The following is a 27,804-nucleotide window of genomic DNA, read 5'->3' as shown; positions in this document are numbered from 1 at the left end:
CAGACACCTCTTCAGGATAAGGCTGTTTGGTTGCAAAAACAGCCATAAATAAATCAAGTAAATCAATAATGTAGCCTCTCACAACAAAAAGGTCTATAACTGAGAGCCAATGTGTCCGTCTGTCTTCACAGTGAAGTCGGACAGGCAGACCGACATCTCTCCAACACGCCTGAGAAAGGGGGTTAAGGACAGATAGGAAGGAGAGCGAAAGGGAGCTCCTAGAAAGAGCACTGTAATGGTCTGTGTCTTTGATGACTAAAACAAGTTGGTCTACACCTCTGGCAGACAGATGTACTGAAACATGAGTGGAGACTCAGTATGTGGCAACAGCAGGGACAGCACATTTTCAAAGAGATGAAGTGAAATGCATCACGTATGACAGAGATTTAGTTAATGGCCTGTAAAAATCAATAAAGACTGATAAGTACTGCTCTCTCGGCTTTTAAAAAACGAGGAGTCTCTCGCACTAACTATCTTTTATGTTATAACTGTGTGTGTGTGTGAAGGATACAGAATGCTGGTGGGCAGGTTGTCGTTGGCTGTAGGAGGCAGGGAGTTCAGTGACTCCATCAGAGTATTGGCCCTCAGTCTGCTCTCCTCTGTAGGAGGGGGTGGAATATACTGCAGTGGAGCTGAGGAAGAGAGAGGGGGAGAGGTGAGAGAGTCAGTGGGTGAGGGAGAGACAGCAAGAGACTAGAAAGAGAGAAGAGATACACTACAAGAGAGATGAGTCTGGTGGAAACAGCTATAATACAGCACAGGCTTCTTTCCACCTGCCCTCTTTGCATGAATGATGTGGACTGCGGTGTGAGGCATTGAGAGAGGCCCGCCTCGTAGGGGACTGTTTCCTGACTACTGCTGAGGCGTGGTGGTCTTTCTGGCACTTATAGCTGCTGAAGCTTCACCCAGGTGGGTGCTACACTTCAGTAGTGGACTATCCAGCCTACCTACAGAGGAGGAGGAGACAACAAACGAGGTGCCTGATGAAGCGCTCCGGGCCTGTCTAAGTAACTGACTGACGCTGCTCCCTCTCAGTGCCATCGAAGCTCCCTCCGCTTACGCTACTGCCCAGCTTTTTTTTACTGCCTGGCTAAACAACACCTTATCATCTGAAGCTGTGGAAGAACATCACCAAGACCTGCCAGATCTCTACATTTGTTTTGTTTGTTTTTACAGCATCTTTGAGATTCTCTTTGTAGTGAAAAGCACTATATAAAATAAATATATTATTATAAGAGGCAGCAGGCACCGGAAATCGTGACAGGACAATCTCCCATAAGACCCGCTCTGATCTGACAAGCTACTGAAGCGCATACTGCTGGAGTATATTCAGCTCTGCTAACCCCTGAATAAGAGTCACTGGGTCACACACACACACACTTGTCACAGCTCTGTCACTAAGGGAGGCAGCAGGGCCAGCATGATGTTGTATCACATGACAAATGGGGCAGTGATGACCTTTCAGTGCAGTGACATTCCATTCCTGAGCCAGATGAACCCTATGAGGGCCTGTGTCCTGCCACTGTCATGTGTGACACAATGGCGTAGAGGTGGTGACAGGGGGCTGCGTTGACATGGGACAATTAAAAGAGTGTGTCTCAGTGACGTTCAACATAGCCTCATAGGGCTGGGCCTGTGTGCTCTCTGTTTGCGTTTTACTGTGCTGCTGTATGTGTCCCAGTCAGTGTGTTGTGTACTGTACCTGTGTGAGCAGCTGTCTCAGGGCCTGTGTTGTGTTCTCTCCCAGCTCCTTCAGGCCTCTCTTCTCCACCGCCTCCAACACCTGACACAGGTCTGGCTCCCACACCACCACCCTACTGCCATACCGCAACAGCTGCATGGGAGGGACACGTGTTGGTATTCAAGGCTTCTTCAGGGTGCTTACAAACAGAAGGCAAAGACACATTTTAATACACTTCAAAATGGCCCTGTGCTGCTTCAAAGACCAACAGTAGTGTGAGTGTGTCCGGGTGCAGTCTTGAGGCATCTGCATGTTTCCCATCCGAAACAGTTCGGAGTAGTTCATATATGTGCATATATTATGACGCCATTTTGTGACGTTTTGGTCTTAGGCAAGGTTTTTTTCGGCTGTTTGTGCACACAAACATTTTTCTCATGGCAAGCCGAAATTCGGTAGCCGAAGTCTACGTCCCTTCGTCTGTGATTGGTCAACAGAAGGGATTCTTCAATGAAGTGTTTGTTGTCATTCAACGACAGACAATTAGTTTTCATGCAAATCTTTTCACTTGAGTAATACTGCACCAAACATTTTAGTTAGATGTAAAATTGCGTGACTAAGATCTCCTCTTCAAAAAACATCAACATTAATTACAGATTTCTTGAGTTATATTCGATTAATTCGGACTATTTTCAGGAAGTGTATACTGGCTACAGTGTCTCAAGATGGACAAACAGTATTATTGCCGCTTTGTTCTCGTTTTTCAAGCGAAGGTCATTTAAGGGAGTATGCGAGCACACTCGTTCGGTTCACGCCAGCCGACCCGAAGCATGCGGAAGCCTTTACCAGTGTGAGTAGTGTGAGTGTGGCTGGGTGCAGCAGGCAGCTCTCTCCAGAGTTGAGCAGAGAGTAGAGCAGGAAGCGACTCCAGGGCTGACACACCACATGCTGGGCTGGTGACAGAGAGGGGGAAAGGACAGGTCAAGGTGATGGTGAGGCGTGAATACACTGACAGACACATGAAAAGACAACCAGACACTGGCCATACAATGAGAAAAATCACCCGCACACACAGCGGCAAAACTCTAGATCACCTTTACTCCACACACAGAAACACATACAAGGCCCTCCCTCGCCCTCCCTTTGGCAAATCAGACCATAACTCTATCCTACAAGCAAAAACTCAAACAGGAAGTACCAGTAACGGACTCAATACAGAAGTGGTCCAATTAATCGTATGCTAAGCTACAGGACTGTTTCACTAGCACAGACTGGAATAGGTTCTGGGATTCATCCGATAACATTCAGGAGTTTACCACATCAGTCACCAGCTTCATTAATAAGTGCATTGACGATGTCGTCCCCACAGTGACCATACATATGTACAGTGAGGGAAGTATTTGATCCCCTGCTGATTTTGTACATTTGCCCACTGACAAAGAAATGATCAGTCTATAATTTTAATGGTAGGTTTATTTGAACAGTGAGAGACAGAATAACAACAAAAAAATCCAGAAAAACGCATGCCAAAAATGTTATAAATTGATTTGCATTTTAATGAGGGAAATAAGTATTTGACCACCTCTCAATCAGAAAGATTTCTGGCTCCCAGGTGTATTTTATACAGGTAACAAGCTGAGATTAGGAGCACACTCTTAAAGGGAACGCTCCTAATCTCAGCTTGTTACCTGTATAAAAGACACCTGTCCACAGAAGCAATCAATCAATCAGATTTCAAACTCTCCACCATGGCCAAGATCAAAGAGCTCTCCAAGGATGTCAGGGACAAGATTGTAGACCTACACAAGGCTGGAATGGGTTACAACACCATCGCCAAGCAGCTTGGTGAGTAAGTGACAACAGTTGGTGCGATTATTTGTAAATGGAAGAAACACAAAAGAACTGTCAATCTCCCTTGGCCTGGGGCTCCATGCAAGATCTCACCTCGTGGAGTTGCAATGATCATGAGAACGGTGAGGAATCAGCCCAGAACTACACGGGAGGATCTTGTCAATGATCTCAAGGCAGCTGGGACCATAGTCACCAAGAAAACAATTGGTAACACACTACGCCGTGAAGGACTGAAATCCTGCAGCTCCCGCAAGGTCCCCCTGCTCAAGAAAGAACTGGGTGAAAGTGTTGTGGTCAGATGAGACCAAAATCGAGCTCTTTGGCATCAACTCAACTCGCCGTGTTTGGAGGAGGAATGCTGCCTATGACCCCAAGAACACCATCCCCACCGTCAAACATGGAGGTGGAAACATTATGCTTTGGGGGTGTTTTTCTGCTAAGGGGACAGGACAACTTCACCGCATCAAAGGGACGATGGACGGGGCCATGTACCGTCAAATCTTGGGTGAGAACCTCCTTCCCTCAGCCAGGGCATTGAAAATGGGTCGTGGATGGGTATTCCAGCATGACAATGACCCAAAACACACGGCCAAGGCAACAAAGGAGTGGCTCAAGAAGAAGCACATTAAGGTCCTGGAGTGGCCTAGCCAGTCTCCAGACCTTAATCCCATAGAAAATCTGTGGAGGGAGCTGAAGGTTCGAGTTGCCAAACATCAGCCTTGAAACCTTAATGACTTGGAGAAGATCTGCAAAGAGGAGTGGGACAAAATCCCTCCTGAGATGTGTGCAAACCTGGTGGCCAACTACAAGGTCTGACCTCTGTGATTGCCAACAAGGGTTTTGCCACCAAGTACTAAGTCATGTTTTGCAGAGGGGTCAAATACTTATTTCCCTCATTCAAATGCAAATCAATTTATAACATTTTTGACATGCGTTTTTCTGGATTTTTTTGTTGTTATTCTGTCTCTCACTGTTCAAATAAACCTACCATTAAAATTATAGACTGATCATGTCTTTGTCAGTGGGCAAACGTACAAAATCAGCAGGGGATCAAATACTTTTTCCCCCTCACTGTACATACCCCAACCAGAAGCCATGGATTACAAGCAACACCCACACTGTGCTAAAGGTAAGAGCTGCTGCTTTCAAGGAGCGGGTCACTAATCTGGATGCTTATAAGAAATCCCGCTACGACCGCCAACGAGCCATCAAACAGGCAAAGCGTCAATACAGGACTAAGATTGAATCCTACTACACCGGCTCTGATGCTCATCGGATGTGGCAGGGCTTGCAAACTTTCACGGATTACAAAGGGAAGCCCAGCCGCGAGCTGCCCAGCGACGCAAGCCTACCAGACAAGCTAAATGCCTTCTATGCTCGCTTCGAGGCAAGCAACACTGAACCATGCATGACAGCACCAGCTGTTCCGGACGACTATGTGATCTCGCTCTCCGTAGCCGATGTAAGACCTTTAAATAGGTTAACATTCGCAAGGCCACGGGGCCAGACGGAATACCAGGACGTGTACTCAGAGCATGTGCTGATCAGCTGGCAAGTGTCTTCACTGACATTTTCAAACTATCCCTGACCCGGTCTGTAATACCAACTTGTTTCAAGCAGACCACCATAGTCCCCGTGCCCAAGAATGCCAAGGTAACCTGCCTAAATAACTATCGCCCCGTAGCACTCAGATATATAGCCATGAAATGCTTTGAAAGGCTGGTCATGTATCACATCAACACCATCATCCCAGACACCCTGGACCCACTCCGATCCACAGATGACGCAATCTCTATTGCACTCTACACTGCCCTCACCCACCTGGACAGAATGAATACCTATGTAAGAATGCTGTTCAATGACTACAGCTCAGCATTTAACACCATAGTCCAAATAAACAAATAATTTCCAAGCTCAGGACTCTGGGACTGAACACCTCCCTCTGCAACTGGATCCTGGACTTCCTGACAGGCCGACCCCAGGCGGTGAGGGTAGGCAACAACACATCCGCCAAGCTGATAGGACTGATCACCGACAACTATGAGAAAGCCTATAGGGAGGAGGTCAGAGATCTGGCAGTGTGGTACCAGGACAACAACCTCTCACTCAACATCAGCAACACAAAGGAGCTGATCGTGGACTACAGGAAACGGAGGGGCGAGCACGCCCCCATCCACATCGATGGGGCTGTAGTGGAGCGGGTCGAGAGCTTCAAGTTCCTCTGTGTCCACATCACTAAGGAATTAACATGGTCCACACAGACCCACACAGTTGTGAAGAGGTCACGACATCCCCTCTTCCCCCTCTGGAGGCTGAAAAGATTTGGAATGGGCCCTCAAATCCTCAAAACGTTCAACAGCTGTACCACTGACAGCATCTTGACTGGCTGCATCACCGCATCGTACGGCAACTGCAAGGCACCCGACCGCAAGGCGCAACAGAGGGTGGTGAGTACGGCCTAGTACATCACTGGGGCCGAGCTCCCTGCCATCCTGGACCTCTATACTAGGCGAAGTCAGAGGAAGGCCCAAAACATTGTCAAAGACTCCAGCAACCCAAGCCATAGACTGTTCTCTCTGTTCTATCTGCTACCGCACGGCAAGTGATATCAATTTTCTAAACCCCAAGCCATAAGACTGCTAAACAAGGCTGCTAAATAGCTAATCAAATGGTTACCCGGACTACCTGCATTGACCTTTAAAAAAAACTAAATCTCACAAACACTGGACTCTACCCACACACTCACACATACATACACTGACACCCCAACACACACACGACATACGCTCACACACACATAACATGCGCATACAGGCATACTGACGCCCCACACACACACACACACACACACACTTTCACGCTGCTGCTACTGTCTTATCTATCCTGTTGCCTAGTCACTTTACCTCTACCTATATGTATATAGCTACCTCCATTACCTCGTACCCCTGCACATCAACTCGGTACTGGTATTCCCTGTATATAGAAAGCCAGTATGAGGGTTTGCGCTCCGGCTAGAATGAAAGGCGGCCGGTGGGTGGGAGAGAAAAGTACTCGCACTCAAATCATAAAATGGAGATAAATACACATTTGATTTGATTTGTCTGAGTCTGGTACCTGTAGATGGGCTTCTCCTATGCAGAAACCCCAGCAGAGACCCCAGGCAGTTCACTGACACACTGAGCAACAGCTCCTGCTTCTGGAAGAGGGGGAGGACAGAAAGACATTTAGCAAGATGGAGGGATGAATAGAAGAGTCACTTGGCTCTGTCATATCCTCACATGGTCTCTCCTATCATTGCTACGCAGACGACACACAATTAATCTTCTCCTTTCCCCCTTCTGATAACCAGGTGGCGAATCGCATCTCTGCATGTCTGGCAGACATATCAGAGTGGATGTCGGATCACCACCTCAAGCTGAACCTTGGCAAGACGGAGCTGCTCTTCCTCCCGGGGAAGGACTGCCCGCTCCATGATCTCGCCATCACGGTCGACAACTCCATTGTGTCCTCCTCCCAGAGTGCAAAGAACCTTGGCGTGACCCTGGACAACACCCTGTCATTCTCTGCTAACATCAAAGTGGTGACCCGATCCTGCAGGTTCATGCTCTACAACATTCGCAGAGTACGACCCTACCTTACACAGAAAGCGGCACAGGTCCTAATCCAGGCACTTGTCATCTCCCGTCTGGATTACTGCAACTCGCTGTTGGCTGGGCTCCCTGCCTGTGCCATTAAACCCCTACAACTTAACCAGAACGCTGCAGCCCGTCTGGTGTTCAACCTTCCCAAGTTCTCTCATGTCACCCCGCTCCTCCGCACACTCCACTGGCTTCCAGTTGAAGCTCGCATCTACTACAAAAACCATGGTGCTTGCCTACGGAGCTGTGAGGGGAACGGCACATCCTCACCTTCAGGCTCTGATCAGACCCTACACCCAAACGAGGGCACTACGTTCATCCACCTCTGGCCTGCTAGCCCCCCTACCTCTACGGAAGCACAGTTCCCGCTCAGCCCAGTCAAAGCTATTCGCTGCTCTGGCACCCCAATGGTGGAACAAGCTCCCCCACGACGCCAGGACAGCGGAGTCACTGACCACCTTCCGGAGACACTTGAAACCCTACCTCTTTAAGGAATACCTGGAATAGTATAACAGTAATCCTTCTAACCCCCGCTCCCCCACCCCCCCATAAAAAAACAAAAAGTGAGTGGTTGTCCCACTGGCTATCCTAACTTGAATGCACCAATTTATAAGTCGCTCTGGATAAGAGCGTCTGCTAAATGACTTAAATGTAAATGTAAGAGGGAGAGAGAAGATATTAAGCCAAACAGAGGGATGGTGAAAAGAGAGAGGGATTATTTAATAATGCATTATCCTTCCACTCCACAGCCACCCCTACTGAGGCAGTGACTAGTGATTAGTGTCCCAAAATAGTGAAGTAGGGCAGATGGCTATAGAGAGGAGGACCACAGAGAGTTCCACTCTAATCCTGGAAGCCAGTGTAGACACATCATCGGCGTAGCGCACCACAGCGCAGTGGACCAAGGAGGAGCTACGCTCTACAGTGCAACCACTGACATGGAACTACTGCACTGACTGATACAGGGTGGTATTGTTCAACACCGAATTGGTTATATAGGAAGAGGGACACAGAGTTGAGCATTAAATACATTCTTCACTATACATACACAGCATAGACTAAACTATGCTATAGAGACAGGAGGAGTTGAAGATGCTTCATGTAGAGTTACGGTGAGCTCTGACCCAGTCATTAAGTGATGACAGTAATGATACGCTGTATTTATGAAGTGCGTTTATCCCCATAACACTGCCATTAACAACAATGTACTACACATAAACCATAAAAGGCTGCACTGTAGAGACAGAGAAACAGAGGGTAGAAAGGAAGGCCACATTTGAGTGCTTTACCACATCAGCCTTGAGTTCTATCAGGGATGCTTTTCAAACAACAATGAAAACAATGAAACAATGGGAAATTGAGGGAAGAAAACAGTATGGGAGAAGAATTCTGGGGTGTTAACAGCCCTGCAATGTGAGAGTGTGTATGTGTGTGTGTGTGTGGTGTGTCTGACCTGCAGCAGGAGGCCGTAGAGTGCGGTGATGAGGCAGTGGGCCCCGTAGGACCCCAGCGGGTACAGAGAGCTGTCCGTGTCCCCCAGGGGCCTCTGTCCTACCCCGGGGCCAACATTCACACACAGCACTGGAGACTCCAGGTCAACATCTAGAACAGCCTGCAGCAGCCTCAGGGAACTAGCTGTGTGGTGCAAGGCGAGGGAGGAGAGGCAGGAAGAGGGAAGACAGAGGAACGAGAGGATGTGGAGGGGGAAGGGGTGGGATTCAAAGACATTTGGAGTGAGGAGAGGGAGAATGTGGACAGAGAAGAGAGAGGGGAGAGGTTGAAAGAAGATTGGCAGGTGACGGGGAGGAAGAGAAGACAACCAGAGAGAAAGAGTTTGGGTGGTAAGAGAGAGGAAGGGAGAGACAGGGTTACAGGTCAGTTGGAGATCTGATTAAACACACTGAGACACAGACCAGGAGCTGGTGGCCATTTGCACAGCCCTTTTGTCAAACACTCATGTACACTGAGATATTAGACCCCTCTAAGGGAGAGAAGAGACAATTAGCGATAGCAGAAAGAGAGAGGGAGAGCAAGAGAGAGAACCGAGACAGGGAGGAGGCGGCAGCGGAGGAGAGAGACCGTAGATCACCCTGGCCCTGACAGCCCACTCATACAGCAGGGAGACAGAGATACAGAACCAGCAGGCCATTTCTATCCCAACTCCTCTGTTGGATGAAGGCCACATAATGGAATTAAAGCCTGTGTAACAATGCTGCTTTGCTTTGCTCTGCTTAGTGTGGTGTAGCGTTGTTACCCAGTAAGAGGCTGCCTGTCTTCCTCTTCCCAAAGACCAGAGCCTGCACCGTGCTGCCCAGGTTCAACCTGATGCTTCTATGGACCTTGGGATACAGAGAGGGAAGAAATGACAAGACACGGTAAGGCAACAACCATAGAATTAGGAATGTAATTTAATAGGATCTCTATGGCAACAACGCTCTCCATTCAACAACACACTGTCCTACAGTACAAGAAGACAAATGTATTGTCTAACATCAAGGTCTCTGATAAATGTTTCTGGTAAGTCCCCTGGTCCTGTCCTCACTACATTTACCAGATGCTCTTATCCAGAGCGATTTACAGTTAGTGAGTGCATATATTTTTCATACTGGCCCCCCGTGGGAATCGAACCCACAACCCTGGCATTGCAAGCGCTATGCTCTACCAACTGAGCTACAGGAGGCCCCTAGAGTGTGTTTTGTACTACATGGTGTACCCTGTGTAAAGGCCTTTATAAGGGTTAGCGTGACAGAACAACCTGAGCAGAATGAGTGTGCTGCAGGGTGATGAGGGAAGACAGGAGCAGACGGGAGCAGCACAGCAGGGCAGACGTAGGAGAGAGGGATGGAGAGAGGGAAGAGGAGGAGGAGAGGTTCAGCGTAGCCTGCAGTTGGTCCATCAGCCCGGTGTTACACAGCAGCATGGACACAGCTGGAGGCAAAAACAAAAGACAAAACGATATCACACTCAAGATATCATCCAATATATAAAACATACTACCAATTTAATGTGTTTTTTTTTTTTTTTTTTTTTCGGGGGGATGGATCAGCTTAATATTGCAGATAGATTGTATCTTCTATCAATGTAATTGTCTGCATCACTTCCAATCCCCCATGTTTTTTTTATTTTTTATATATATATTCCCCTTTATTACTTTTCAACCCCACCATCCTTTCCCTACTTGGAGTAAATTAGTGAACAACAACGCCCAGGCCTCTACTTCCGGTCTATACTTACTATCTACACCTTATGGACAGAGTTAATTTTACAATAATTCTATATCTATATATATATATATATATATATATTTTTTTTTTTTTTTTTTTGCTCCTGAACTTCTACTCTCAACCTCTCCGATCATTTTCATGATGTCCATCCGGTTTGCTTCTAAATGCCATATCTTTCTAACTGTGCTCTTTCCCAAAAGCTCCCAACATACAACCTATATACTTATTATGGACACAGTATGCTTACATTATTAACTATCTTTGTTATTATTTGTTGTTATTTGTTATTAGTCCCATCCTTCAACTCTATTCAATACCTCCCATCTATCTCTTAACACCATCCATATAGGATTTCTATTTGCCATATATATTTCAACCATACTGTGATGTTTTACAAAAGTTCTGAACCTTTCTATTCTCATTGCTTCTACAGATTGTGAATTAAAAATAAACATTTTTGCTAGAAGTATTATTATATTATTGATTGATTGACTATGACTTTTCAGATCACCCAGTAATGCTATCTGCAAGGTTAGTTCCAGGTAAATATTGCAATCGTTTAGCCATTCCTGGACCTGTGTCCAAAAACAAGCTACAAATGGACAGAACCAAAACAAATGATCTAATGATTCTATCTCTTCACAGCAAAATCTGCAGAGCTGGGAAGATTGTATCCCCCATATAAATAACATTCTATTGGTAGCAAGAATTTTATATAATAATTTAAATTGAAAGATTCTAATTTTTGAATCCGGTGTCGTTTTGCGTGTCAGTTCATAAACACTATGCCATGGGATCGGTACGTCAAAGATCTCTTCCCAACTATTTTGCAATCTATATGGGACTGCTGTCAATCCTTTGGTCCTTAAGTGAAACTGATATACTTTTTTATTTATCACAGTTTTCCTTAACCAATTATGTTCTTTAATGCAAGGCCGACAGACAAGTTCCTTACTTTCTCCCCCTTCAACTTTCCTCTTCCACTTTTGCGGTAAGGCTGCAATTATTTGGTTGTAATTTTGGGTAGAGCAGACATTTCCATATGTTTTTGTTAGCTGCATGTGCGACATAACTCCACCAGTCCTACCGATGATATCATTTACGAAGATTATACCTTTTTTAAACATTCTGTCAAAAAATAAAGGTTTTTTGTCAATTAGTATATTTGAATTTAACCACAATATTTGTTGCATTATTTGTTCTGTCGTTTCTGGAGGATTAAATTGAAATTGCAACCAACTTTCTATGGCTTGTTTTAGAAATAGTGACATTTGGGAGATTATTTCCTTTTCAAATAACTGAAAGTGAGAGGTTGTAATCTGAATAAAGGGAAAAAGGCCTTTCTTGAACAGTGGGTGAGACAATCTTACTAATTTGCTTGAGAACCAGTTCGGATTTAAGTATAACTTTTGGATGACTGAAGATTTTAGTGATAGGTCTAATGCTTTAATATTTAATAATTTCTGTCCTCCGAATTCATATTCATTATATAAATATGCTCTTTTAATTTTGTCTGGCTTGCCGTTCCAAATAAAATTGAATATTTTTTTCTCATATAATTTAAAAAACTGTTTGCTAGGCGTAGGCAAGACCATAAGCAAATAGGTAAACTGGGATAATACTAAAGAGTTAATCAGGGTGATTTTTCCACAAATTGACAGGTATTTTCCTTTCCATGGTAGTAAGATCTTATCTATTTTTGCTAACTTTCTATTAAAATTTATTGAAGTGAGATCATTTATTTCCTTTGGGATATGTATTCCGAGTATATCCACATCACCATCAGACCATTTTATTGGTAAACTACATGGTAATGTAAAAATTGTATTTTTTAGTGATCCAATACGTAATATAGTACATTTGTCATAATTTGGTTTTAAGCCAGAGAGGTTAGAAAATGTATCTAGATCCTCTATGAGGCTGTGGAGGGATTCTAGTTGTGGATCTAAAAGAAAACATGAATCATCTGCGTACAATGACACCTTTGTTTTTAAGCCCTGTATTTCTAATCCTCTGATATTATTATTGGATCTGATTTTAATAGCTAACATCTCGATGGCCACAATAAATAGATATGCCGATAGTGGACAACCTTGTTTCACTCCTCTTGACAGTTTGAAACTTTCTGAGAAATAGCCATTATTTACTATTTTACACCTAGGGTTACTATACATGATTTTGACCCATTTTATAAGAGATTCTCCAAAATTAAAATGCTCCAGGCATTTATATATAAATTCCAGTCGAACTTTATCAAATGCCTTTTCGAAGTCTGCTATGAATAGCAGGCCTGGTTTCCCATATTTTCCATAGTGTTCTATTGTTTCCAATACTTGCCTTATATTATCTCCAATGTATCTTCCATGTAAAAAACCTGTCTGATTAGAATGAATAATATCCGACAATACCTTTTTAATTCTATGCGCTATACATTTTGCTAGGATTTTTGCATCACAACACTGAAGTGTAAGGGGCCTCCAATTTTGTAAATGGACTGGATCTTTATATTTTCCACTTGTATCCTGTTTCAGTAATAATGAGATCAGACCTTCTTCTTGAGTGTCAGATAATCTACCATTTACATAGGAGTGGTTAAAACATGCTAATAACGGTCCTCTTAGTATATCAAAAAAGGTTTGGTATACCTCGATTGGTATGCCATCCAACCCTGGAGTTTTCCCGGACTTAAAGTCTTTAATTGCATCCAGAAGTTCCTCCTCTGTAATTTCACCTTCACATAAGTCTTTCTGTGTGGCTGTTAATTTGACATTATCAATAGGAAAAAAATCTCTACAATTAGCTTCAGTTAGAGGAGATGGAGGCGACTGAAAAGAAAACATATGCTTAAAATACTTTGTTTCTTCCTTCAAAATATCATTAGGTGAATTATGGGTGACTCCGTCAATTGTAACCAGTTTCATTAAGTTCTTTTTGGTAGCATTCCTATGTTGAAGATTAAAAAAGAATTTTGTGCATTTTTCCCCATATTCCATCCAGTTTGCTTTATTTTTATAATATATTACACTTGATCTTTCTTGAATAAGTTTTTCCATTTCTTTTTGTTTATCCTCTAATTTATTCTGAGCCTCTATGTTACAGTTTTTATTGCCATCTATCTGTTCTGTTAGACTTTCTATTTCCTTTCTTAGTATAAACTCTTTTGACCTAAATTGCTTTTGTTTTCGAGATGAGTACTGAATTGCATGGCCTCTAAAGGCACATTTAAAGGTGTCCCATACAATAAGGGGATTCGCTGTACCTATGTTATGTTGGAAAAAGTCAGTTATAAATTCCTTTGTTCTAATTATAAATAAATTATCATCTAATAGGCTTTGATTAAATTTCCAATATCCTCGCCCACGTGGAAATTCAGTCAGAGTAATGTATATGCCTATTATATGATGGTCCGACCGCATTCTGTCCCCTATCAACACTTTTTTTACTTTTGGTGCCAACGAGAATGAGATAAGAAAGAAGTCAAGACGACTAGCTTGATTCAGTCTCCGCCATGTATATCTCACTAGATCAGCATATTTAAGCCTCCATATATCTACTAGTTCTAATGTATCCATGACATTCACAATTTCCTTAAGAGCATGTGGGTGATTGTTTGTGGTGTGATTTCCTTTTCGGTCCATTGAGCTATTTAAAACAGTATTATAATCCCCCACCATAATAATATTTATAATATTTAATATTTAATTTAATGTGTTAGTGTGTTGTGTGCCCTTGTGAATGGCACTGACTGGTTCTGTACAAGTGTGTGCCTCTCTTACAGGCCAGGGGACTGGGGGACTGTGTGTGTGAGAGAGAGAGGCAGGTGGCAGCGTATATGAAGGCTGCTCGCTGTGCTGCACTGAATGAGAAGGACAGGGTGGCAGACTGAGTTTGTCACCTCTGTCAGTGCAGTGAGGGGGGGACAGACGCAGACAGCAGTACAGGTAGCTGAAGGCTGGCAGCAGACACTCTGTGTTGGAGGCTTTCAGCTTCCCTGCCAGGTTACTCACTGGAACACGCCCATAATAAGACAGGAGACAAAATAAGACATCAGACAGAATACAAGATCATAATATCTATAGTCAGAAGAAGGCCCTCGTGTTATTGATACTTAAATACTACTTTCATCTACAAATTCAGCTTACGCTTATGTAATATGCTTTGCTGATGTGAGCAAAAACCCCAAGGCATTTCAATGTTGATTGAACTGATATTGAATGTAGAGAGTGAGTACAGCGAAAAATAGTGGTTAAATTATGATGTTAGACCAAAGCTATAGATCTGAGTGAATTATGCATGGCTGATTCCTTTTGACCCTGTGACCTCACCGTGGTAGAGCAGTTTAAAGTGGATGCCGTCCATCTCATTCTCAGTGGAGCCACTGGTCTGCATCAGGCACAGCAACCTAAGGACCAGAGGGAGAGAGCCCACGGCTAGAGAGATTGGGAGAGGGAGGGGGGAGATAAGAGAGAAAGAAAGAGATGAGCACAATCACAGTGGGGATAAGGGGGATAAATAATTAAAGAGAGAGAGATATGAAAGAGCAAGAAAGAGAGAAAGAGGCCAAAACACTCATTTCCATACTCCCCTGGCTGCATTTTATTTACATTAAATAGTCACCCTACAGCATTATAGGTTAATATAAAGTATTTATTAATGCAAATTCTATCGTGCAGCGTGGTCTAGTGGGTGAGCTGATGGTAACTAGTTAGTTCAACCCCCCAGAGTTGACATATTTTTGTGTTGTGCCCTTGGGCTACAGCAATTAAACTACACAACCTCAATGGGTATCCATCAGTCGGAATGGGTGGCAGGAGAGTGTATGCATGCAGTGTAACCCAGCCTTGATAAAAGTGTCTGGGATGCTGAGACACTGTTGGGGGGTGGATGTGATGTGCTCGCTCTCGGCTGTTTGTGAAGCTGCTCTAGTCTCTTAATTACTGCCTGCTCCTATAGGAGAGGAATGTCAACGCACATTTTCTTCTATTGCACTTGACGCCACAGAGTGAAGCCGCTTTGTTCTCCCTGCGTGCTCTGAGAGCTACAACTACACTGAACAAAAACATAAACTGCAACATGTCAAGTGTTGTTCCCATGTTTCATTAGCTGAAATAAAAGAAATCCCAGAAATGTTCCATACACACAAAAAGCTTATTTCTCTTAGATTTGTTTACATCCCTGTTAGTGAGCATTTCTCTTTTTCCCAAATAATCCATCCACCTGACAGGTGTGGCATATCAAGAAGCTGATTAAACAGCATGATCATTACACATGTGCACCTTGTGCTGGGGACAATAAAAGGCCACTTTAAAATGTGCAGTTTTGTCACACAACACAATGCCACCGATGTCTCAAGTTTTGAAGGAGTGTGAAATTAGCATGCTGACTGCAGGAATGTCCACCAGAGCTGTTGCCAGACAATTGAATGTTAATTTCTCTACCAAAAGCTGCCTCTAATGTCGTTTTAAAGAATTTGGCAGTACGTCCAACCGGCCTCACAACCGCAGGCCACGTGTAACCACGCCAGCCCAGGACCTCCACATCCGGCTTCTTCACCTGTGGGATCGTCTGAGACCAGCCACCCGGACAGCTGATGAAACTGAGGAGTATTTCTGTCTGTAATGAAGCCCTTTTGTGGGGAAAAAATGAATTCTGATTGGCTGAGCCTAGCTCCCCAGTGAGTGGCCTGGCTCCCAAGTGGGTGGGCCTATGCCCTCCCAGGCCCAACCATGGCTGCGCTCCTGCCCAGTCATGTGAAATCCATAGATTAGGGCCTAATGTATACTCTCTTGTTTTTCTCCTCACCTCCTGTCCCCTGGCTGCTCTCCAGGCCCAGTCTCTGGAGCACCTGTAGCAGAGTGGGTCTGAGTAGGACACACAGGCCGGCCTTACAGCCCTGCCGGCCCTGCAGGAAACTCCCCAGCACCTCCACAGCACGTTCTGCCAGGGGAGCCTCCCTGGTACACACCATGCCCTACAGACACAGAGAGGCAGAGGTTCATGCAGAGAGCTGGGGTTGGCAAAGGAACAAGCTTGTGCCCAGTCTCTGGCCAGTACATGGGGTCTCCCTCCCTCACCAGCAAGGTCAGTATGACAGTGGGGTTCTTCTCCAGCACAGCCAGCAGGGCTGTGGTGTCTGGGTCCTGGTTCTGCTCTGACGGGCCCTCTGTCTTCTTACTGTGAGTGTCTGACTGCAGTGTGGCCTCAGCACGGTGGGACAGCCACAGCTCCAGGACCCGGGGCCCAAAGTGCTCGGCCAGCTCTGGGTAGCGGAAGAGGAAGTGTAGGAGTGGAGGGTGGTGGGTGTAGAGAGAGGCGAAACTGGGGCTGGACAGGGCCTTGCTGATGCAGTTTAGAGGAGCCTGGGCAAGAGAGGGGGGGGTGGGTGGAGGGGAAACAGAGGACTAAAGAATGAAAAATAACTCTTACAGGTGCACAACTCTGATGCTTAAGGCCATTTGTTGTGACTTGACTAACAAGAAACAGAGGAGCTATGGCCATGTACAGTGCCTTGCAAAAGTATTCATCCCCCTTGGCATTTTTCCTATTTTGTTGCATTACAACCTGTAATTTAAATTGATTTTTATTTAGATTTCATGTAATGGACATACACAAAATAGTCCAAATTGGTGAAGTGAAATGGAAAAAATAACTTGTTAAAAAAAATTCAAATAAATAAATAACGGAAAAGTGGTGACTGCATATGTATTCACACCCTTTGCTATGAAGCCCCTAAATAAGATCTGGTTCAACCAATTACCTTCAGAAGTCAACCAATTACCTTCAGAAGTCACATAAAGTCCACCTGTGTGCAATCTAAGTGTCACATGATCTGTCACATGATCTCAGTATATATACACCTGTTCTGAAAGGCCCCAGAGTCTGCAACACCACCAAGCAAGGGGCACCACCAAGCAAGCGGCACCATGAAGACCAAGGAGCTCTCCAAACAGGTCAGGGACAAAGTTGTGGAGAAGTACAGATCAGGGTTGGGTTATAAAAAAATATCTGACACTTTGAACATTCCACGGAGCACCATTAAATCCATTATAAAAAAATGGAAAGAATATGGCACCACAAGAGCCAAGAGAGGGCCGCCCACCAAAACTCACGGACCAGGCAAGGAGGGCATTAAAGAGGTATTCCCTACCTCTTTAAGGAATACCTGGAATAGTATAACAGTAATCCTTAAAGATTGCTGTACACCAGCGGAACCCATCCAACTTCAAGGAGCTGGAGCAGTTTTGCCTTGAAGAATGGGCAAAAATCCCAGTGGCTAGATGTGCCAAGCTTATAGAGACATACGCCAAGAGACCTGCAGCTATAATTGCTGCCAAAGGTGGCTCTACAAAGTATTGACTTTGGGGGGGGGAATAGTTATGCATGCTCAAGTTCTGTTTTTTTGTCTTATTTCTTGTTTGTTTCACAAGAAAAAATATTTCACATCTTCAAAGTGGTAGGCATGTTGTGTAAATCAAATGATACAAAATTGGAAAAATGCCAAGAGTGGTGAATACTTTCGCAAGCCACTGTACATTCATCAACCACTTCATTCACCAATAAGGTCTTGAGGAATAATGGAGACTTGCAGAGCCATGTCCTTAAGGACTAGAGTTGTGTTAGCTCTGTTGTGGACATAAAAGGGGAAACTATTTATCTTTCGGTCTCATTAATACCCAGCCTTCAAAAAGGAAGGTATATAAAGTTGATGTAACTCCATAATTGAGTTCCAAGAACAAAGAGTGTTAATTAGAGCCTTTGAACCAAAGTGGGATTATATTGCATTGATTATAACTTCAGTTAAATACTCCAAGGAATGAACAACCAATCTGTAATTTATTAAATGTTGTTAGAGCGCCAGCACCCCACTATTATCATCGTATAGAAATGAGTTGACTTACCCAGTCCAGGTCGGGGCTCTTGTCTTGTGTGACAGACAGCAGGTAGAGGGCAGACCTGAGCACACAGGGAGGCAGGGCCGAGTCTCCCTGCTCCTGCACCGAGCACAGCAGAGTCACCACACAGGAGAACACTGTGGAGTCAGGGAGCAGCCTGGTACACACACGTAGACAGACACACACATGCACAAACACACACAAAGTTTTATGGTGCACGTGCACACACACACCACACACACACACAACGATTTATGGTGCGGTGATAGGTACAGGAAGTGTATTGTATTGTAAACACATACACTGAGTGTACAAAACCTTATGAACACCTTCCTAATATTGAGTTGCACCCCCTTTTTTCAGAACAGCCTCAATTCGTTGGGGTTGGCACTCTACAAGGTGTCGAAAGCGTTCCACAGGAATGCTGGCCCATGTTGACTCCAATGCTTCCCACAGCTGTGTCAAGTTGACTGGATGTCCTTTAGATGGTAAACGATTCTTGATACACACAGGAAACTGTTGAGCGTGAGAAACCCAGCAGTGTTGCAGTTCTTGACACAAACCGGTGCGCCTGGCACCTACTACCATACCCCATTTAAAGGCAATTAAATATTTTGTCTTGCCCCTTCAACCTCTGAATGGCACACATACACAATCTATGCCTCAAGGCTTAAAAATTATTTACATTTCAGTCATTTAGCAGACGCTCTTATCCAGAGCGACTTACAGTTAGTGAGTGCATACATTTTTTTGTTTTTTTCATACTAGCCCCCCGTGGGAATCGAACCCACAACCCTGGCGTTGTAAGAGCCATGCTCTACCAACTGAGCTACACGGGGCCATACATTCTTTAACCTGTCTCCTCCCCTTCATCTACACTGATTGAAGTGGATTTAACAGGTGACATCAATAAGGGATCATAGCTTTCACCTGGTCAGTCTATGTCATGGAAAGAGCAGGTATTCTTTAATGTTTTGTACACTCAGTGTATACACACACATGCACACTCGCATACAAAACCCTCCCATGCTATGTAAATCATTGGCCACAGTAAACATACATCTTTCAAAGCAATGCTGTATCGTTAATAACCATAAAACTGTGCCAGTGTCTACATGTCCCCAAGTGAACTGAACCCTTGTTGAATGTGTTATAGTGGTTTGTGTGTGTGTGTGTGTTAGTACCTGTCTCCATGCTGCAGGGCCAGGTGCAGCAGGGTGAGCAGACAGTACTGAGTGGCCCTGGGGCCGGCAGGGTCACATTGGGACCCTGGGGACTCACACAGCAGAGAGGGCCACTCACACACACGACAACATAGAGAGGGCAGGCTGGACCTAAACATAGCCTCTATCTCCTCACAGTCTGGAGAACAGAGGGGGGTGAAGGGGGGAGAGAGAGAGAGACAGTAGAGAACACACTGACAGCAGCTCTCAGTAGACCTTTTCGTTATTTAATTGCATCACAGTCACTCACAGGACATCCACACCACACGTTTCCATGCATAATGAAGTCCAAAGGCCCACTCCACATATTTGAAGTGCTACAAAGTGCTTTACTGTCACATTAAACCTTAATGCTACTGTTTTTTTTATGGCTAATGTGTTCTGTCAGTACCTTGTGGGAGGATGCTGGTTGCAGGGTCTGGTTGGGACAGCAGACACACACTGAGCCTCTGCAGAAAACCACAGCAGGCTGCATTCAGAGCTGGGTTTCTACCATGAGATGAGAAAGAGCGAGTGAGTGTGAGAGAAAGACAGAGAGAGGGACAACTAAGAAAGGTAGATGTTATACTGTATATAACCCGAGTGGTGCAGTGGTCTAAGGCACTGCATCGCTGTGCCACTAGAGATCCTGGTTCGAATCCAGGCTCTGTCGTAGCCAGCCGCGACCGGGAGACCCATGGGGCGGCGCACAATTGGCCCAGGGTAGGGCAGGGATGTAGCTCAGTTGGTAGAGCATGGCGTTTGCAACGCCAGGGTTGTGGGTTCGATTCCCACGGGGGGCCAGTTTGAAAAAAATAATTTACAAAAATAATGTATGCATTGCACTCATAATAATAACCCTAATAATATTATTAAACCTACTCCTGTGTGCAGTAAATGTTCTGACTTAGCATTTCAATCGAGTTTAAAAATATCAAAATGCACTGTGGACTCAGTATCATTACAGCTCATAGGGGAGAGTTACAGTTAGTGAACCTCAAGCGCAACCACATAGCCAGCCTGGCCTGTGAGCTTCCTCTTCATATGCACACAGACAGACAAGACTGACACTGATGAGAGAAGAGCTTTCATGGCTAGACTGAAACAAAGTGACGTGAAAAACGCTTCTGTTTGTGTCATCTCTCACTTTCCTGGGCACTTTTACTGGGTCCACTCAATAAGAACTCCACACTATAACAGCGCCATTAGCAATTACCTGTCTGGGGGGGTGATAGTGGTCTCTGTGTGTGTGTGTGTGTATTTCCTCAGGTACTCCTGTTACCTGTTTCCTGCACAGAGGACAGCTTTGTGCTCCAGAGCCAGCCTGAAGAAACCAGAGGATGCTGTAAAGAAGAGAGGGAGGAAGAATGGAGGAAGAGGGGGAGGAGTCAGAGGTGTGGAGGGAGGACAGAGACATAGGTCATTACACCTGGAGGTGAACAAAATGATCACCCTGACAACATGCCTCACCCAGTTTGGCAGCGAAGAGGGGCCTGAGGGAGGGTAGAAGGGAGAACTGGTACGACAGGATGGAGAAGAAGTGCTGGAGCACCTGGGCGCTGGGGGCGCGCTCACAATGCCTCTACATACACACACACACACACGTGTGTGAGTGTGTACGTGTATACACATGATGCATGAACGTGTGTGTGTGTGTGTGTGCTGGGGGCAGGGCTCACTGTGACGGTGGGGATGCAAACAGTGTCACAGCAGTGTAGCAGACACAGACACAGGGACTCCAACGGGTCCTGACCCTGAACCTGCTTGGACGGAGCTGTGAACACATTCTCCTTCAGGCCAGGCTCAGACGAACACTGCTCCACTAACCTGGAACACAACACACAGACACACAAACAAACATTAAACATGTTATCTGCGACTGCAACAATTTCATTCTGCCTCACTGACCTGCATGCGGCATGGAAACAGACCAGGGCCTGGAGTAGAAACCCTCCCGCTCTCGAGGCCTGGCTGCTGGGCTCAGCTCCTTTAAGGCTCACCTGGAAGAGAGAGTAACAGGGACACAGTCAATAAACTTTTTCAATGATGATTCCTGAAATGAAATGAAGTGGAGTTCTCCCAGTGCTGACACACAAAGGTGAACAGAGACTGACTCACTCTGCACCGTGAGGAGGCAGGTAAGGGCAGCTCAGTGCACCTTGCAATAATGGCTTCCACCAGCTTCTCCAGCTCTTTGTACTGCACTGGGCTGGACTGGTGGTTCATTCTACAGAGACACACAGTACACAGAGAGGGAGATGGACAATCAACATGTATATTTAGCTCACGTTTGTGGTGACTTTCTAATAACATTTGTACGCTCACAGCCTGCGTCTGTCTGTCTGTCTGTGTACCTGAGGAGGGCAGTGGCAGCGTTGGCTGCCTGTGTTGCCACCTGCAGACAGGGGGAGGAGACTCCTGAGAGCACCGCCTCTGCCACGGCCACAAACCCTGGACCGCTCGGGAACAGACGCACCCCCACAGGCTGCCTGGAGAGAGAAAGACAGTCACAAAATAAACAGCTGTGACCTATCGCTGTCACAAAGCTCAACAGTGTTTTTCTGACGTCAGCGACATGGTACCATAATAGATGTGGTCAGGCAGGCTGTTGCCACAACAGCCGCTGGACAGCCCAGAGGAACCTGGAAAACCCTCTAAACACTCCCCTACACGCAACAACCCACAATATACGAGATGCTGTGAATGAGGTCAAATTACCCCTCTCTCTCACGCCTTTCTCTCATGCTTGTTCAGCACTTTGAGACCAGTCTTGTCACTTTCACTGAAATGTAAAGGACAACTTGCGATACATTCACAAAATGTCAAATAGAATGTATGGGGTAGACAGACCCGATGCCTCACCTCTCCAGTATCTCTGTGAGCAGCAGCAGGCCCTGTCTCTGCACCTCCACGTTAGTCAGCCTCAGGGCCTCCTTCAGACTGCGTACCAGAGACTCAATACCTGACACACACACACTGTGACTTTTACGTCTTGCTCAGTAATCCTATGATGCCATACTGTGATTCTGTGTGTGTGTGATTCTGTGTGTGTGTGTGTGTGTGTGTGTGTGTGTGTGTCCTCTTTTCTCTCACCGTAGACAGAGTGACACTGGGAGAAGAAGAGCGGGTCCTCAGTGAGCAGCAGCAGACAGCTGTAGACGGACCAGAGCAACACCTCACTGCCACTGCTCAGACGCTCAAACAGAAACTCTGGGAGAGAATGGTGAGACACAGGAGAGAAAGATACAGTAACAGAATGGGCATAAGGCTTCTCAGACATTCAAACAAGTTCTCTCACCGGGTACGTCTGCCTGGATGAAGGAAGCACAGTACTGGCTGGGGGAGTGGACCAGGATAGCAGCCATACACTGAGCACTGGCCACCTGCAATGTCTCATCCCCACTCAGCAACAGCTACAACACACACACACATTAGTCGTCATGACAATGTCTTCAAACACTGCCGTTTTATAGACACTCAATGTAATCAGTCAAAGATAGCTTCTACTGCTTCTACTGTTGCTATCAAATTTTAAGAAAGAATTGTGGTAGATTGGTGAAACCTTTTTGAGTATGAGTGGCAGTGGGCAGCGCTCCAGAGAGAGCTGGGTGCTGGACTGGTCCTCTCGGTCCTGGCCCAGGCTCTGATCCAGATCAGACCGGATCTGCTCACAGGGGCTGTTCATCAGCACAGACACCACCTCACCCAGCTTTAGCAGCTGCTTCAGGAAACCTGACACACAAACAGAAAACACACTTCCATATTCACTGATTCATGCTAAATGTTAGGTTACATGCACATATCATAGCTACATTCGCTTATTATATGGTAATAAGCACTGTCCCCTTGAATATGATGGTTCTCACCCAGGCAGTTGATGGTGAGCTGAGTGGAGCAGGCGTGGGCCAGGGTCTGCAGCAGCAGCAAACACATCCTGTCTCTGAGGGGGGAGGGGAGGGACTGGGCAGCTCCCGCCGCCCCCCACACCCTCTGCCACACGTAGAACACTGAGGCCTTCAGACCCTCGTCTGGGTAGAGCAGCGTTGAGCACAACTGCTCCAACAGGGGCACTGGAGCGAGAGAGAGGGAGGGAGGAGGGGAGAGAGGAAGATAATTAAAAAGGGAGGTGGGGGAGAGGAAATGAGAGAGACACATACACACACTAAGGCAGAGACAGACAGAAAATGAGGGCGATGGCCGATGGAAGGGAAAACAGTGAACAAAGCTGGAATTAAACCCCAGCTACACTCTTGGCTGAGAGTAGCGGAGGACACAGACAGTTGTGTGCATAAAGCATGGCAGGCTGATACTACACATGACTCAGTCAGGCACCCTGTTGAATTGAGTTTGTTTAACTTTGACGCAGCGAGCAAGAGCTGCTCACACAAGCCAGCCAGCCTGAGAGTTAGAGGCCCAGACACAGCTGCTCTGTGGAACATGTCCGACTCCAGAGGCAGCCAGCCAGGAGAGACTCCCAGCTCCAGCCATGTCTGGTTACACCACAATACGAACGGGAGGAGATGAGAGAAAGGAGGTAGAAAACATGTCTGTCTGTGCATTTCAACACTATGCAAAGTAATGTAAAGGAAAATAATGACATGAATTTGACATTCGATGATTAAAAACAAGCTGTGGCTACTATTCGTGAGTGGAGTTCTCTGTATTGAATAGTTTCTCCCTCTCTACTGTACTTTCTCTATCCATCTCTCTCGCTCTCTCGCTCTCTCTCTCTCACTCTCGCTCTCTCTCACACTTGCTCTCTTTCATTCTCGCTCTCACTCCTTTCCCCATTCAGGGCCTCAGTGCCTGTATACCAGCTGGGTGGTGTGAGCTCGCTGACAGGCAGGCACCGTCAATAGCGGCAGTCCACATGGACTCACGACACCGTGCTGCTTAGACACAATAGTAAAACACTGACAATGCCCACACACACAAAACTATTACAGAGTGGCTGCGGTTCTGCATTTTCTGGAACCTGAAAGTTCTGTGGCTAACGATACAAGAGATTTCTGCTCATTTGCAGGATTTTTTTTCTTTTTATGTGGCGCTGCCCACTCCGCTACCTACGTAGCTGTTGCTCAGTGCGCCGCTCGCTACCGCTCCCTCCTTGATCTCCGATGAATGTTGCACACAAAAGACATGGTCGACATGTTACAACTATTGCATTCCATGCCCCAGTAGGCTCTTAAGCATAAGCGCAATTTCATGTTATTTTTTCAGGAGGGGAGTTGGGCTACATACAGCTATTTTCATGTTGCACACAAAATACATGATCAACATGTTTGTACAAACTTGGTGTCTGTTGTAACAGTATTGCAAACATAAGCAACCGGGGCCCCGGGCGATTCAAAATGAACTTGCCCATTTTCACACTCTGGTTACCGGTCGGGATACGCGCTTGGCTGCCTAGATGGTTCGGGTGCCCAGAGGTGGAACAGCTATAGGTAGCTTACTCATGCAGTAGGCTACTTACATGATCATTGAGAGGCAAAATAGCAGTTATAGGGCCTGTGTGTGCTTAAAATGGGGAGTTATACATGCAGCTATATAGGCAGCATATCAAATACAAGCAAGACCCAGACACGCAGTCTAATTAGCGATGTAATGTTCTATTTTCATAACTATTGCAAACATTGGCTATAGCAGGAGGCAGACCGGCAGTCAAAGTAGTAGTGTTCTTTTTCAGCAACTCTGGCTGGTGGCTTCGATATGGCAGCAACTATAAAGATTAGCCTACATCATCACACAAAATGCGGACTGCTCCAATGCAATGTGTAAGGACTGCCTCCTGCTTGTGCAACTGCAATATCCGTTTCAACAGACAGAAAGGGTTGTAGCCTTCATAATGTATTTTTTTAGAACATTCATTCAAATCCCTGCGTGGTTTTTATTTCAGCTATTCAAAAATATGAGGCAGCGACATCGGCTACATCATGTTTCATAGGGTGAGTAAAGAGAGAAACGTGAAGGGAGGTGGAGTGTGAGCAGCAGCTATGTAGAAAAAATGTGTGCATAAAATAACATGTGCAGATCCTTAGCTTTGAGAAAGAGGTTTCCAGAGGGCCAGTGCGGGGGCGAAAACTCAGTATTCGCAGCCACGGCCAAACTATAAAACCAGTACAGGCAAATTCACAATAACACACACACACACAGCTCACCACCAAACAGGCTAAAACCTTTCAATGATATGCCAGCCCCACGTGACCTAAGTTAAGATACAAATGACTAATGGGCCAAGTCCCTGGTCATTACACAGGTAATGGTGGTAAAAATAATAGGGCAGAGAACGCATTGAGGGTGAACGAAGGTAAACACTCAATGGTAGCACAAAGAAGGAAGAGTATTTTAATGTGAGCTTAGTGAGAGATGGTGGTGGTGTGGTACACTATCTCACCGTGGCTGGAGGCCAGGCTCTGTGGCAGGGAAGGAACAGCATCTACCAGCTTCCCCAAGAAGGTGAAGGTGGGCAGGAAACCCCTCACACTGGACTGGTCACACAGCTGGACATGGGACAGAGAGGGGGCTCTAGAATCATTTTCACACACTTTTTGTGTCTAAATTCATACCAACCAAATCAATCTATTCCTAGAGTACTGTATCACTTAATTCCTGTCAGTCTTGTCAATGACAGTTAGTCCACAATCCACCCTTCCATTCCCACCAGTAACAAAGGTGCACCAACTTCTTTATTCCATCCTTTGACTCTAATCAAGCTTCTTTCTAGTAGTGTGAGAGGACTTGTCCACATCTCAGCCCGCTCAGACCTGTATGTGTGATATTACTCACCTGTGTGTGTATCTCATCCAGGATGTAGTACACATACTGTTCACTCTGTAACTCCAAGAGCAGCTGAACCAGCACTGAACCGAGAAAGAAAGAAAGAAAGAAAGAAAGAAAGAAAGAAAGAAAGAAAGAAAGAAAGAAAGAAAGAAAGAAAGAAAGAAAGAAACTTATCATAGCATTATTCTTAGGGCTCAATTAACACTGTTTTGAAAACTTGCAAATTGTGCATTTCACACTTTATCCTGGCACAGTGCACACAGTGATATTGTTAGTGCTTGAACACAGGTGAAATGCTTCAACACAGTGGTCCTGTGGGGTTCCATAAACAGCAACACTCTAATTAACAATTCTGCTGAGGCACTCAACAACCCATATCTCTCTTAAACCCAGACTATGAGAGCCAACAAACCTGGTCATGCTATAGTATGTAGTGACATGGGGTACAAGTTGAGACAATAGTACAACGATATTATGATTTAGTCAGTAAAGAGTGAGCATTCTCAAGCAGCCGTGTTTATAATCAGGGCATTTAAGCTTTTCTCTTACCCTGTATGGCCTGCTTCAGAGTGGCTGGGTCCTCTACTGTGTGAAGCATCCCTGTACAGAAAACAGGGATTCAAATAAAGTAAGGGATAAAGCAAGGCTTTGTTTGATTGTGTGTGTGTGTGTGTGTGTGTTTGATTGTGTGTGTGTGTGTGTGTGTGTGTGTGTGTGTGTGTGTGTGTGTGTTTCTTACCCAGTAAAGATGCTGTGAAATGCAGACAGACCCTATGGTCCTGTAGTAGCAGCTCCTTCAGAGCCCCAGGACAGCTCTTCAGGACCCCACTGATCCCCGACAGCGCCACAGACTTTCTCACAGACTATTGAAGGGCAAGATATGCATTTATAATAATAATAATACATTTTATTTGCGCCTTTCAAGATACCCAAGGACACTCACAGTAAAACAAATTATGGAACCACAGGGGCAGCCAAGTGCATATATGGATATATCACAGCTCATGTCATGTTAGCTGTTGTAGCAGAAATACCAATATGTGGTCAATAAAACATGTTTAATATTATATCTCCCGAGTGGCGCAGTGGTCTAAGGCACTGCATTGCAGTGCTAGCTGTGCCACTAGTGACCGGGAGACTCATGGGCGGCGCACAATTGGCCCAGCGTCGTCCAGGGTAGGGGAGGGAATGGCCAGCAGGGATGTAGCTCAGTTGGTAGAGCATGGCGTTTGCAACGCCAGGGTTGTGGGTTCGATTCCCACGGGGGGCCAGTATGAAAAAATAAAAATATTTTTAAAAAAGTGTATGCACTCACTAACTGTAAGTCGCTCTGGATAAGAGCGTCTGCTAAATGACTAAAATGTAAATGTAAATATTTAGATATCATACCGCAACGTTGTTGCTTTCCATCATCTCAATGACACAGGCGACGCAGATCATCAAGCTGCCCTGGACGGGGTGGCCCATGCGAACATGAACAGACCATTTCGGATCGTGCCTGAAGTGAATCTTTTCATAAACAACGTCCATGCTCGTCAT

The 27,804-nt window shown here is 45.5% G+C and overlaps 1 protein-coding gene across 1 annotated transcript; it reads right to left on the bottom strand.

The window, feature by feature from the left end:
* Positions 1–83: 83 nt before the first annotated feature.
* Positions 84–27,804, bottom strand: mei1 (meiotic double-stranded break formation protein 1; the record flags this gene model as incomplete). The annotated part of the gene is made up of 31 exons (XM_084145532.1): positions 84–169; positions 512–632; positions 1,690–1,834; positions 2,525–2,631; positions 6,644–6,725; positions 8,621–8,802; positions 9,422–9,506; positions 9,923–10,095; positions 14,287–14,397; positions 14,717–14,821; positions 16,194–16,362; positions 16,466–16,750; positions 18,290–18,440; positions 19,468–19,645; positions 19,898–19,995; positions 20,768–20,828; positions 20,956–21,067; positions 21,165–21,312; positions 21,394–21,485; positions 21,604–21,712; positions 21,840–21,974; positions 22,348–22,447; positions 22,579–22,695; positions 22,784–22,898; positions 23,048–23,217; positions 23,352–23,555; positions 25,880–25,985; positions 26,272–26,345; positions 26,815–26,865; positions 27,005–27,128; positions 27,655–27,804. 31 exons carry the CDS (start codon positions 27,802–27,804, stop codon positions 94–96), a joined length of 3,936 nt encoding a protein of 1,311 aa, XP_084001658.1. The 3' UTR covers positions 84–93.

The sequence above is a fragment of the Coregonus lavaretus genome (assembly GCF_964263955.1).
Source record: "Coregonus lavaretus genome assembly, chromosome: 28".
NCBI lineage: Eukaryota > Metazoa > Chordata > Actinopteri > Salmoniformes > Salmonidae > Coregonus > Coregonus lavaretus.
The sequence above is the reverse complement of the archived record's forward strand: the minus strand, read 5'-3'. Positions and strand labels throughout refer to the sequence as shown.